This window comes from Channa argus, chromosome 12 (genome assembly GCF_033026475.1).
Source record: "Channa argus isolate prfri chromosome 12, Channa argus male v1.0, whole genome shotgun sequence".
In the NCBI taxonomy this organism is placed as follows: Eukaryota; Metazoa; Chordata; class Actinopteri; order Anabantiformes; family Channidae; genus Channa; species Channa argus.
Window position 1 is genome coordinate 16,500,347 of NC_090208.1, and position 13,947 is coordinate 16,514,293.

Here is a 13,947-nt window from a genome sequence, read left to right on the forward strand (position 1 = left end):
ACTGATAAAGGAATTCAAAAAATGACATGGGTACAAATGACTTGCTAGTTAGTTCACTGTAGCATGTTTAACAGCAGTTTATAGAGCATGTTTATGTCACTCAGCTTAACATCAGCGACTTCTTCTAATGAGCCACTTGACTGGAAGGATTTCCAAGTGATTAGGACAAACGGTTTAGAGAATTGTTCGAGGAGACAGTACAAGCCATTTTCAGTTATACGCTTGCGTGTCCAGCCCAGACCACCAAGAGACACTTCTTTGTTTGGGACACTTGAAAGCTGCATTCATTCATTCATTCATTTCTATAGGAAGTCAGGGCTGACCAGCATTAGGTGTTTAGGTGATTTCTTTGGATACATAAAGGTTTTGACCATCCTCCACATGCAATGCCACAGGTTTTCATTTTGTGCTGTGCCTTTTGTGGTGTTTCATCCTGATTCAGGGCTAAAGTAGGCAATATTGAAGATTAGTGAGTGATGAGCTGCACAATAAATCTGAACTATGGATTATAGACAAGCTGGGCATTTGTCTAAAAGTAGGGTTCACAACAACTCTCACAACAGCAGTGCCTCTGTAGCTTTTTAAATATAGTCTATATATATTGTTGAAAAAATTATTCGTCAAAAGAAGTTTCTCAGTAGTATTTAGAATATAACAGAATGGAGACACTAATAGATCATAACTATCATATACAACTAATTATTTGAACAGTTACAGCTGTAGCACATTCAATCTAATATAATGAATGTTAGATTATGTGTAACTTATGTTACACAGTGCCAAGAGTTTGGGGAGCCAAACGTGATCGGGCAGATGCACATGAAAAAAATCATTATGTTTGATATTCTGCAGAAAATCCTTTGCATCCGATGAAATGTTGTGGCACAGTCACATTAGCAGACATGTATCTGTCAGACTATGTATTTTCCCTGCTCTCCCAGATCTTTGCTATAGCCACCTCTAGTTCCTGCTTATGGTGGGATCTCTCACTCTATAGTCTTCATGCAGTGGAATGCAGTTCAGCTGGTTTGAGATTAGGTTATTGACTGGGCAAGAGTTTTTCCACCTCTTTACTTTAACAAGAACTTTGGCTACTTCGGCCAGTTGTACAAAGTTTGACATAAACCTATATTATAGCTGAGACGTTCTTTAATGTCATATCCATTATTTTATTTTAAATAAAACTTAAATAATTTGAAGGCCAAAATTTTTTTATAACTTTAGGTTATGGAACAAATCTGAATTTAGAAAAAACTAAAACATCTTTACTTTCAAATGTACTAACCTAACATTCTACAATGTCCATTTCTTGTAATTCACTTAATCATGTTTTCTTCCTTTATAAACGGCCCCCTTTCTATCTTCAAACGTCCAGTGTGTGTGTGTGTTATGTTACATGTTAAGATGCAGGGTTGTCACAGAGGAACGTGGACACAGCTTTTCTTGTCGAGACAATCCAACACACTGAGGATGTCTCCCGTTTCACTTAAACAGGTGAAGGCTTAGCTGTCATCAGTGCAAGCCATGGGACAAGTTCACCTGTCTGCTTACTGAAAAAGCCTCTCAAGCATAGGACACAAATATCACTCTGCTATTAAACCTGGTGTTCTTGGACACAGTGGCTGCCCACATTTTAAATGTATCCTGCTAAATCCAGACTATCCAGGCTGCAGGACAGAAGTAATGAGACGTGACACCACCTGGGGGAAAGAAAAGGAGGCCTAACAGATATAGGTAATCCTTCTCACCAAGCTAACGACTCTTAGCCTCCCACCCCTGCTGTCACATGAACCCAGCAGGAACAGACGCTGAAGATGTCCACAGTAACAGACAGTGAGTTAAGTCTGCTTCGATCGATGCACTAATACAAGGCTCATTTATCACAATGATTCAGTAGCAGATGATAGAAGCTATGATACAATTGGCCAATGTTTGCACAATACAAACTGTGAGCCAACAATGTCTCAAAGATTACTTGAAGCTGCTCAGTAATATTATGCCTCAGCGGTGCTATGATTTTCTTTCTTTCCTGTATTGATTAAAAAACATCTACCAAAGGTAGCACTACAGATTTATGTCAACTAATGTAACTATATTTTAGTATCAATTAACCTGGCTGAACACTTACACTAGTTTATATTCCTAATAAAGTAATTATAATGCAGAGGATTAAGTGGGATTTGTATGACAGATTGAACTTAACAGTTGATCAGTCCTTGTATCAAAGGATCTTACAACATGATCTCCAAACAAAATCAATATAAGCCAGTAGTGAGGGTGACTGCATTTGTTTTCACTATTTTTCAATGTTGCTTTAAAGTCTTGTATAAAGAATTTACTAAGTATTAATGACAGTTTGAGACAGTGTTTGTAAAAATGTTATTATACAATTACAAAATTCACACTTCCTTTTGAAGGTGTGAGTTTAAAGCATCATATTGTGGCTCATAAATGTGGCGCACAGATTTTAGATGTCAGCTCCTGGATGTCAAAATGTAAACATTTTCACAACATTTTCTGTGCTGCCTATCACTTCATTGTAACATATTGATAATAATGTAAGTCTAGTAGCTTACATTGCATTAGAAGGACATATGCATATGTAATTATTAAGCAGTTTAACATACAATCGGATGAACAATCTGGAGGCTAACCAAAAATGAAACGGCACAGACCATTTTTCGGTAAAGTTTATTAACCAAATAATTTCCTTATCATATTTATTACTATAAGTTTGTGATTTCAGCTGTATTCAATTGTTGGCAATTAAAATAGCTTGAGCTGGTTGATTAGGGCTATAAATTTAGCAAATCTACATTTACACAGATTTTCAAATATTTTATTATTTCCCTTTTGTTATCGTCAGAAAATAGTTATTCATATTTAGCTTACAATCATGAAAAAGTAAAGTGACAAATTTCCATTCAGAAATAGTGGGGAGTTAAAATTTTGTATAATAATATAATAAGTCAAATGTTTCATGTTCCTAGTGACATGTACAGCACATAGATTAATGACATATTTAGTTTTGCTTTTTGACCATACATTTGTGTGCAAGAATTGTGGCACTGTTTAGTCTTGATGCTTCTGAAAACACAAACTGAATTTATAGTATTTTCTTTTCCCTGACTAATTAAAAATCCGGACAGGCCATCTTTGTTCATTTCTTTTTTTTGTTAGTCACTTATTTGTCTCCGTTCCCTTTGCACATTTTTCTGACTGTAGAATTGTACATGTAAGATTCCATTTAATAAACAGGTCGCATTCTTTAGTCATTTATCATTTACCATGATATAACTGCAGTTATATTTTGCTACTGGTGGGCGTATTATATATTATATGTACTCATATAGCAGAGCACAAAGTTTTTTCCGCTTCTAAAAGAAACTACTGTTTCTTACACAGTATGCTCCAAGTCCTTGAACACAACTGTTAAGGAGATCACTCCACTATGAGTTTGGCAGGCATTGTCCATAAATATGATAAATGCACACAAACATGGAGACCTGTAGCCCTGTCTTTATAGCCCATTGATATATTATCCTTCCAATGCCTCTTCCAGCCTCACAGCTAAGCAGTCTTTCTGTCAAATCCCTGACAGCATCAGCAGCACAGAGGGCGAGGATGGGCTGGCCTGGGCCGGGTCGATCAGAGAGGATCAGTGGAGGTAAGTCACCAAAGCAGGAATTAATGAGCATTATAGTATTAGGTAAGAGTAAGACCCACCTTAAATCCCTCAGGATTCCTAAACAATTCCAGTAACACCTGTGACATGTGATGTTAGACGGAAGACACAAATCAAGGCAGAGGGTTCCATAAATTAGACATTCATTACTTCTCAATTATCTGAATCAGAAGTATAATCTTGTTAACCCTTTCATTACAGCAGTGCAGAAAAAAATCTTTATATTTTTTACTGCTTTTGTTTTCATTGTTATACTCACGCATAGTTTACAATTAAAGTATTCTTGTGCATATACAAGCAGCACAACCCTGAGAGAAGGCAGGATTTATTCATAATTTAGACACTAAGTAAGGTGGTTGCACCTGAAACAAAATATTTTCTAATTCAGCAAATCTATATTCATTTTATCCAGTACAATTTATTCATTAACTTCCAATTCCATAATTGCCTTTGTTAAAGTTAAAAAACACATTTGCAGCTTGAGAAGATGAAAATGATGAAAGGTGAAAGATGTTATCCACACTGTGAGGTCTCTGTACTCAAAGCTTGGTGATCACAGTCTTTAAACAAGAAAACACATAATCCAGCACATGCAGTGATTTGCCAGGACTATTTTTTAGAGGCTTAAATTAGAGTTTGCCAGCTAACCATGAGCTTGTACTAAGCCGAACGTGCAAACAGAGAACATGATACTGTCTGGGGGTTATCCCCAATCCACTGGTGAACGATACCTGGAAGGGACATCTCATTACAGAAATAGGTTCGAGACAGTTTTTCACTTTACTCTTTGAAAAGCAAAGAATCGTGTTACTCAATTCACATAAAAGGGATTTCACCTTTAAATGCTATTGTGTATTTTGTCACATGTCAGAAAATCCGTGACTTTGAAGAATCTCTGTTTGGGCTCTTAATGCTTAAAGGAAAAATCACACATCTTAAATGGGATCATATTTTGTAAAGTAATGTCAGATGGAACAATGAGTTTTCAAAAGGTTAAAAAGCTTGAGTATCAGTGGTTCCATAACTCGGAAGTTATCTATGTAACTTAGTTACATTCAATATTTTAAAATAATAATATATATTATTTTAGTTGAGGCTACATCCACACCCCTACTCACTATAGTGCGCTATATAGTGAGTTAGCGGGTCATTTCAGACACAGCCAAGAATCTTGAATCTTGTGCATTGGAAAACATTTCATTTTTCAAAGTGTTTGACATTTTGTAGACCATGTCACACAGTAAATTGCTTTTTTGCAAAAAAAAGAAAAAGAAAAGAAACACACCTGGATTCTTGATAATGACTTATATTATTTAGTGTCCACTACGGCCAAAATAATAAATAGACAGTAGGAAGTACGATCGACAGTAGCAGATATGTTATATATTGATAAGCCTTCCACCTGTTTGACTATGAAGCATCATGCTTCTTAGAAATTCACACTGTTCTAATGTGTTTGATTCTTTATACATTATATTTTTACATTGTATTTCATTGATTGAAATTACATGGATCAAAAACAGCTACAGCTGTAAGGTAATGTTCAACTGGTTAAAGAGTCTATTGAATCAAGAAATCTCCTTTTTTTTCTACTTTTCTCACCCAAAAGAGACGGCTGGGGAAGTCATTTTTGTCATTAGTAAGTGTCCCCCAAAGCTAATACACAGTATGTTTGAAATGAGGGGAGGACGTAGGGGGGATAGACCTGTCTGAGAGGATACTGCTATTGAGTTGCAAATGAGCTTGTAATTAGCTCTTACACATTTGCCTGGAAGGAATTAGTGCGTATGTACTTGTGTTTGTGTGAGTGTGTGTCACTGTGTTTTTTAACCCATTTTACTTAGAATAGAGGTTGACTGTGATAAGCAGATAATACTAAATACTTCTCCTCCCAACTGCCTGTTAATTGTGTTGGTGTGGATTTATACCGCATGGTAATACCCCCATTCTACACACAGATGCATGCCCCCCTTAGCTTTGCTGGCAAAATCAACAGGTCATTTTTTAAGCAGAAGGCTTTTGTTTAAGCCACTAATTAATTATGCCAAGTGGGGTTCCACCATATTTGAATCCAGCCAATCAGGGTTTGTGCGTGGGTGTGTGTGGGTGTGTGTGGGTGTGTGTACACACATTAATTTGTAGTTGCCAACAAGCTTAACATATGCTCCAGTCTATTATTGAAATAAATATGGTTTCAGGATAGGGACTACAGTCTTATACATGTATCTATTGAAAACAAAATATGTTTCTAGACATATAGCGCTTTATATAATAGCATAATTACTCTGGATTTCTAGGTTTTATTATCTTTTGTGAACACTTGGGGACAGAAGAATTTTCTATCCTGAATACAGACAGCACAGGAGGCTAAGTAATTTGCTCTGGGCAATAGGAAGTGCCTTGCCTTTTGCCTGACCATAAGTGTTTTGCAGGTTTAACATACAGAAATTATCTCCCAATTTAGAGACCAAGCTGAAGTGTACATTTTGAAGCTGAGTCATATTTGGCTTGTCAAATGCTCCTGAAACCTTCTTTTACCTGAATGTGGATGACACAACCACCGCTGCCTTAACAGCTCTGTGTTCTGTTATCCACTGTGCATCAGCTGATTAGCATATTGCTAATTATGTGAAATGTAAGTTTGAATATGCATCGTTTGCCAGTTATCTACACAAACACTACTATAAAGTTTTTTTTTAATATTTAGCGTCCATCAACCACTAACCTAATGGATACCTTATGCACTGAAGAGGTGCATCCAAACATACCTTTGGTCTCTTCTATATAGGATCTAAGGAAATGGTATCAGGTCAGCTTGGCTTTCAGGTTACATGTGCCAAGTCTACGATATAAATGAGATCAAAGAAGAGATAAATATTTATAAATCTACAAGCATTTTTTGTGTCCAGATCAAGTATCCTTTATGATTTCAGATTGTTTGATTATTGTTTATTATTATTATTTGCACCAGCATTATTAGTGATCCAAATGTTCAATTTTACAAAGATCAATTCCTGAACCCTCCGCTCGTGTACAAACACATACATTATCTGTTCGTCCCATTACCACCTTATTGTTCCTCCTGTTGTAACGGCTTGGGAGCACTTAAGCAGATTTTTGTTTAATCTGCTCTCAAAGTGTTAAACAGATTGGGTTGTGATGAAGGTGAGTGTATGTGTGTGTGTGGTGTTCGATGGCACATAGTGTCTGAAACTTTGAAGGGTTAGATTAAATGTGACTGTGACTTCACTGAGCTCATTTCTCCCCTTCTGTGCTAATGACTGACACACACCATCACATATAACCTTCTTTCCATTAGCCTACCAGCCCCACCTGCTATTTTAATCTAGATTTAGGATCTAACATATATCAAATGATTGTCCACTGCTTATTTAGTAATTGTATACGCTTTTTACACACTATAAATTGAACAGTTGGAAGCTTCTTGCATGTTGTGCTGCAGGTGTCAAATCTGATACTCGGTTAACTGAAAAGTAATTTATACAATAAATATTTGCTCCCCGTAAGCTTTAAAGTGAAGTGAATCACTCAAGGAGATTTCAAAACTGCTTCAGGTCAGTTTTTAGAAATCCCGGTTGTTACATAATTATAATAATCTTAAATTATTATACATATTACAATTTAAATTTATTTATTTACACATTATCGCTTATCTTATTAAATACATTGACTATGAATATTAACTGAAACAAATATGTTATATGCCTGACATGTAATTTCTATTTCAAATTTCTTTCAAAGGTCTTTCTGATGGTCAGAATATTTATAATTTGAAGATTACCATAAATTTCTTCAACACATGAGATTAAAGGGCCCTGAACCCTAAAACCTTAGTGTACCCTCGTATCGAACCCACAGTATTCTAATTGTTATGTTGCAGATGTAAAACGGCACATGATGTCAGCTGGGTTCATATTCTAGACAGATTTGTGGATTATAAGCCCCTTCACCTTAAATTTAAACCAGATCATCCTTTACCTGACTGCAACCTTTATGCAAAGCTGCATATTCATGCCAGGGATTAATCTATGTCTGCTTCAGCTTCTAAGGCTTTAAGTGAAGTTATACATGTAGCATTGATAAAATTCTGTATTCACGCTTCTTAGGTCAACTGGTGCTTTGCAGAGGTAAACATCTAGGTTATTATGAATAAATAATGAAATGTAAAATGTTTGCAATATAGATGACAGATGCTAACGAGATCCTTAACCCGATTAATAAGAAAATTGTCCTAAATCTGATTAATGAGCTACTGAGATCAGAAGGATTGAACCAGGCAGCAGATCATTAATTCCGTGTCCTGGCATTGCTCTGCTATACATCCATGTCTAGGGGTCTTTTCATTATTCCTTGGTCTGGTATGAGGTCGCTGAGGGTAACCTATAGGTGCAACCATGTCTGTTTTAATTATATGGGTATTAGTTGGTCGGGGATCGCTGCAGCTTTGTGTCCCAACATGTCCTCTATAGGCCAAATGTCGAGTCACATGTGATACTGATTTTAATAAACACTGGCAAAGTGATTTATCCACCTAAGTGTGTAGCTGAGTAGGCCTTTTACTTGTAGTGGTTTTGAAGTGGAAATTGGTCTACCAGAACACTTCAGTTTGGACATTTTGCTTGCATCATATTGCTTGCTGTCCAAACCCTGAGTTTGTTTCTGTAAAGAAGGTTGTGTAAACACCCTTTCACTTTACATTGCCCCTCTGCTCATCATTGTCCTGGGGCATTTCCATCTCCCCCAGATCTGAACAATTAAATAACCTATCTTCGCTTGTTTGCTCACTGGACTCATCCTGACAGTCAATGTATCTTCAGGCTAAGCCAAACAAGCTGATCAGCCAGTCACCTCTGTACATACTACCCCCTACTAAGAGGCTAATGGCCGGGGCGTATAATCCTTCTCAAAACAACTACAGAGATGCTAATTGTATCTTGCTATAAATACAGGCTGACCCCCTGTCCTCTTTCTTTATTTGTCTATATTCTGGAAACCTGGTGTCGCCGTCGTCGCCGACTTCTCTGAATTCGTCCAAATACCAGGAAAGTCTCAGTTACATAAGGAAAGCAACAGATAGATGCTGCAAGTGTCAATACACCAGCCGTCAACTCCAGAAAGGCAGCGAGCGCACGGTGTTTTACGCACGGTTGGATACAATTCTCAACTTCTTCGGTGAACTACTGAGAAGCAACGCAGTAAGATGTTCCCACTGCCGATGTTCACACCAGACCAAGTCGCTCGGGTGTGCGAGAACTTGGAGGAGACCGGAGATATCGAGCGCCTCGGTCGGTTTCTCTGGTCCCTACCCGCCGCTGTCCCTGGCTCCGCCGGGGAAGCGCTAAACCGACACGAGTCCGTGATGCGAGCGAGAGCGCTGGTGGCCTTCCACGGGGGAAACTTTGAGGCTCTTTACCAGATCCTCCAGAGCCACCGGTTTACGCGCGAGTCACATGCCAAGCTCCAAGATCTGTGGCTGGACGCGCACTATCGAGAGGCGGAGAGGCTCCGAGGGAGGCCACTGGGCCCGGTGGAGAAGTACCGCATCCGCAAGAAGTTCCCCTTGCCCCGCACCATATGGGACGGCGAGCAGAAGACGCACTGCTTTAAGGTAATAACGTGAATAATTTGTCCCACCTGGCAGCTGGTAACGGGTTTTATCATTATGACATTACTTTATAACATGCATTTCCATGGTATGGAACTGTTTTTTGACCATATTAGCACGTGATCAGCAGTTGGCTCTCCCGTGAAGGTGATTTTTAACCTGACACAAGTTCATACGGGCAGGCTGGTGTTTAAGCTCCTAATACCATAATGATCAGAGTGGTTATTTTTCAGCCTTGGGAAAAACAGAGATCTCATACATGTTTGGACATGGCTTTATGACCAGTCATTTTAGTCATCTTTTCTGTTTTGTTTTCTTTACTGTAGATGCAAAGGCCTTCCCCACATGGTTCATTTTACTGTCATACATAGGTCAATTTAGAGACATTTATTCCAGACATCTTAAGACTCCTGTTAAGCTGGACGACTATTGTACTCAGCTGTATAATGGTGTCAGTTACATTTGATCATTTGCTCATCCAAAGAAACTTACAAGTGAGGCAAAAAAAAAAAAAAGTCAGGAAGAAGGTGCCATGAGAGCTGTAGTCTGCTGTGAGAAGCCACTAATGTCCTTTTTACCCAACAATTCATCCTGTCACAACTTGTAATGCAGAGCATCTGGAGCACTCAAACAAAAATGGAAATATTGTTATCATTCATTGTAATGACATTGTTAGTGTTCTGGCACCCAGATTACATTAACACCACATTTTTGTGAAATTTTGAAAGGAGCTACAATTTGATTAAGGGATTCAAAATATTATTTGTTATAAGTAAGAAGATGTGTTTTGCCTCCTGGGTGAGTAATCTCCATCTTGTGGCAGGGGGGAAGTATTGTCCATAAGTGTAGTTTATCTTTAATTCCAAACCTGAGGTAATAAGCCTCTTAACATGATCCAATTTATTGTATACATATTATAATGTATTGTTATATTACTGTTTGTGATCATCTCTTTGTTAATCTAGTCTAATGTGAATATACTGAGCATTGTATGAGACTGATAAGATTATTATGGTTCGTAGGATGATATCAGATGTTAACCACATTGTTGAGCAACAATAGCATTTTTTTCAAAGGGTTTTCCTCACTTTCACAGAAAAAAACAGGTCTTATCTGTTTGTTTTTTTTCCAGGAAAGAACGCGCAGTTTGCTGAGAGAGTGGTACCTTCAGGACCCCTACCCCAACCCAACCAGGAAACGTCATTTGGCCCAGGCCACAGGGCTCACACCCACACAGGTCGGCAACTGGTTCAAGAATCGACGCCAAAGGGACCGCGCCGCATCTGCAAAGAATAGGTGAGTAAAAGATTACATGGGTCTATACTCACTATGAGAAAAACTGAAAAAACAGGATGAAGACTAAATATCTACTGGAAACAGCTGCAAGAGCCAGTTATTTTCATTTCCATACAAAACACTTAAAATATTAAGTCTGCAATGACAGAAAACCGAAAAAAGTGGTAAATCCTGATGTTGGTGGAGATGGGAGATGCATATTTGTTAAAAAAGGACTAAAGTGATGTTTCAGTAAAATGCAAGTTCATTTTGCATCAGTCTAATCAATTAATTTTCTAAATATCTAGTATAAACATTTACTCTCAGTGTTATGGACCTAAATGAAAATGTCCTTCAGTGCAATAGATGAGATAATGAGGCAAAGTACAAATGAAACTGAATGAAATCTGAATTTCCTAGCTCTCACAATAAAGATCTCAACATAAGGCCTACCCTAACTTCTAATATACGTAGTATCTGATTCCAGTGCAGATTGGTTGAGTTGACTGTTCTTTCAAATGTCTATTTGTGACCTAAGGCCTAACTCATCTTTCATGGTGTAGGATACAGCAGGATCCCTCCCTCCTGCCCTCTGAGAGCTCCCCTGATGGATCCCTTCAAGAGCACCGCCATCAACCCCACTTGCTACACACTTCCACTCACCTGGGCAGCCCAGAGGCCAGCGACTGTAGCACGGAGACCGAGCGCAGGGGAACGAGGGCTTCTACACCAGAGATCTCCGTCAGCAGCGACAGCGAGTTTGAGTCTTGAGATGATGGACTCTGTTTACGGACTAACAATCTTTCCCTGCAGAGCTGACAGAAGTGTGCACCGTCAGTATCGGACATATGTTAAAGACACTTGACCTGTCAGTGGCTGTGGACACACTTGAGTTGTTTTCAGTGGGAGGAGAAAAAAGAGGCCCTTTGATGTGGCTGCGAGTGGACAAATTAATGGAATGATATGCAAAAACGTAATGCACTTAAAAAGGCACCATGGCACATGACCTCGACTGTTACATTAGTTTACAGCTGACTATGACTCAGCACCATAGGTAGGTGACATTCATCGGGTTTGTCTCTTCCAAACAAGTGTTTCTCAACTCTCAGGCAAAGTATCTATAGAAATAATGCCAATGGTCTTCAGTTAATGTGAATATTATTATTTTAGGTTTTGATACTGGCCTCAGTATATATTTCAGATAGATTATTTTAGTTTTTATCTCAACTACAAAATTAATATGTATGGAAGTTACTCAAGACGCAGTAACATGAAATGTCTTGAGCTGGCTATTATTGTATGTGAACATGTTTACATGCACATTAATATTTTGCTTATCACCTCATTGAATCAACACTGTGCAATCAAGTTATCTAGTATAAATGCACATGTCACACAGCATATTCATCTTGCACATTTTGAAATTTTGAAAAAGGAAATCAAATGCTGAAACAGAAATATATAAGAATTTGTTATGATGGACACAAAGTTATTTATGACCTCGTTACTCATAGTAATCAGGCCGTAATGTGCATGCAGACAAAGAGAATGACCAATTTAACACATAACATTGCCTTAAAAGAAACTGAGGGCATCACTCTTTTACAATGCAATAATACATTATGCACTGATCACCCACGACAATGAAGCCAACAGGCGCTTTTAGTGTTGTGGCAGATTGATGTAGTTTAGACAGTCTTAAAGTTACAGTGTACAACATTTTTTACAAATTTTAAATTAGACAACACCATAAGTAATGTGGAGAGGTGCAGTGGAAGTCTCCTGTGACGCAGATTCACTGAACCACACTGGCAGTGGTGCAGAGATATTCACGTCTATACTCATTGAGAACCTACAGACCAATCAGAGAAAAAACATGATTTTTGTTTGGGTAGTACGTTTATTCGCATTTTTGTTTATTGTAACTTGATAACTATGACTACCTGGAAGGGATATGCAGAAAAAAAAGAGCAAAGTAAAACTGTTTTAGAGCTGGGAGAAGAAGGACTGAAGACTTACTCAGAGTCTCGCGTTAGTGCTTAAGCTTAAGTTGCACATCGCATCTTTAGCGCATTGGAATTGACAAAGGATACTTAAATAACCAAACATTTGTTACCACCTGCGTTTTAACTATCTGCTGCTCTTTTGATGGCGGGCTCCTGAGCTGCTCTGGTCATAGATATTTGCAAAAACTGAAACAGAGAAGATGAAACCGAGAAATTAAAGCACCAAATTGGTCTTAACTCAATGTGCCTATTACATTTGAGTCAGGGAGACCAGGTTAAATATGATTATGTCCTCATTTGAGAACAACACATTTATGAGCCTACTGTTTGCTGTCTGTCTTACAACCATCATGTCTGCATTTCAGTGAAAACTATATTTTGTAAATGTTTTCTGTAAATAAATGAAACTATTTTTAAAGTTATACTGGGTCAAAGCTGTATTATCGCGGCATAGCAATGCTCTGTGTCAGGGCCTAAGCTATGCCGTCATATTAATTACTCTACAAATTAGCCACAACAGAATAACTCCAAATCAAAAGCAGCAAGTTACAGTATGCCTGCCACTATGTATTGCTCAATTTGCATAAAAGCTTTAGCTTTATTAACACAAACACAAAGTGAAGCAGATCTACAATAGTAATATATTTACATACACTCAAACCTCACAGTTTCACACACTGAAAATGTTTATATTGTGGAATGAAAACAGACATGAATATGGTAATTTTTTGTATGAATTGGATGTCCTTTTGCCATAGGAACCATTTTTATTTCAAAGTTGTTGCCAAATTAAAATTATTTAAAGACCCTTTGACTTATCAGTGCAGTATAAGCACAGTTTGGGTCCTTCATTCACTCATTCATTTCTCCCTACACTAAGTAGTTCACTCAATAGTAGTTCACTCGATTGTCATGTGGCCTCATCACTAACAGCTGTTTGAGCCATGAGATGATAATTTACTCATATTTAAACATTAAGCATTAAAAACTCTAACATACAAAAAAATTGCAAATACACTATATAGTGAGTAGAGGGTGATTTTGGACCCAGTTAACTTCTCACAGCATTGAGGCATTTAAATTATTTATTATGTATTCACAACTGATTTGATCCAAAAACAAAATAGTTTGCATTATTCTATGATACTGGGTGAAATTTATCAACCTTGCCGCTCTTCAAAGGGAGACTTAGCTTAGATTTTGAAACCCACGAAAGCCAATTTAGCTTCTATAATATCTAACTATACTGTTAGGTTATAGCCTTACTTTTAATTTATTTCCCGTTATTCTAAAAGACGACACGTCGCTTCCTTCCGCCATCTTTGCTTTTTATAAAAATGAACTTTATTTTGTTC

At 37.7% G+C, this 13,947-nt stretch overlaps 1 protein-coding gene across 1 annotated transcript; it reads left to right on the forward strand.

Annotated features, from left to right (window-relative positions):
* The first annotated feature begins 8,060 nt into the window (after positions 1 to 8,060).
* six7 (SIX homeobox 7) lies at positions 8,061 to 13,221 on the forward strand. Its single transcript, XM_067525488.1, has 3 exons — positions 8,061 to 9,314; positions 10,444 to 10,607; positions 11,150 to 13,221. The coding sequence occupies exons 1-3, from the start codon at positions 8,907 to 8,909 to the stop codon at positions 11,355 to 11,357; spliced, it is 780 nt and encodes a 259-aa protein (XP_067381589.1). The 5' UTR covers positions 8,061 to 8,906; the 3' UTR covers positions 11,358 to 13,221.
* Positions 13,222 to 13,947: the final 726 nt, after the last annotated feature.

Bases quoted from the DNA above. Each gene is read 5' to 3' on its own strand.
- six7 (XM_067525488.1), top strand. From the start codon at position 8,907: ATGTTCCCACTGCCGATGTTCACACCAGACCAAGTCGCTCGGGTGTGC. The intron at 9,315-10,443 runs GTAATAACGTGA...TTTTTTTTCCAG, and splicing joins AGAAGACGCACTGCTTTAAG to GAAAGAACGCGCAGTTTGCT. The intron at 10,608-11,149 runs GTGAGTAAAAGA...TTCATGGTGTAG, and splicing joins GCCGCATCTGCAAAGAATAG to GATACAGCAGGATCCCTCCC.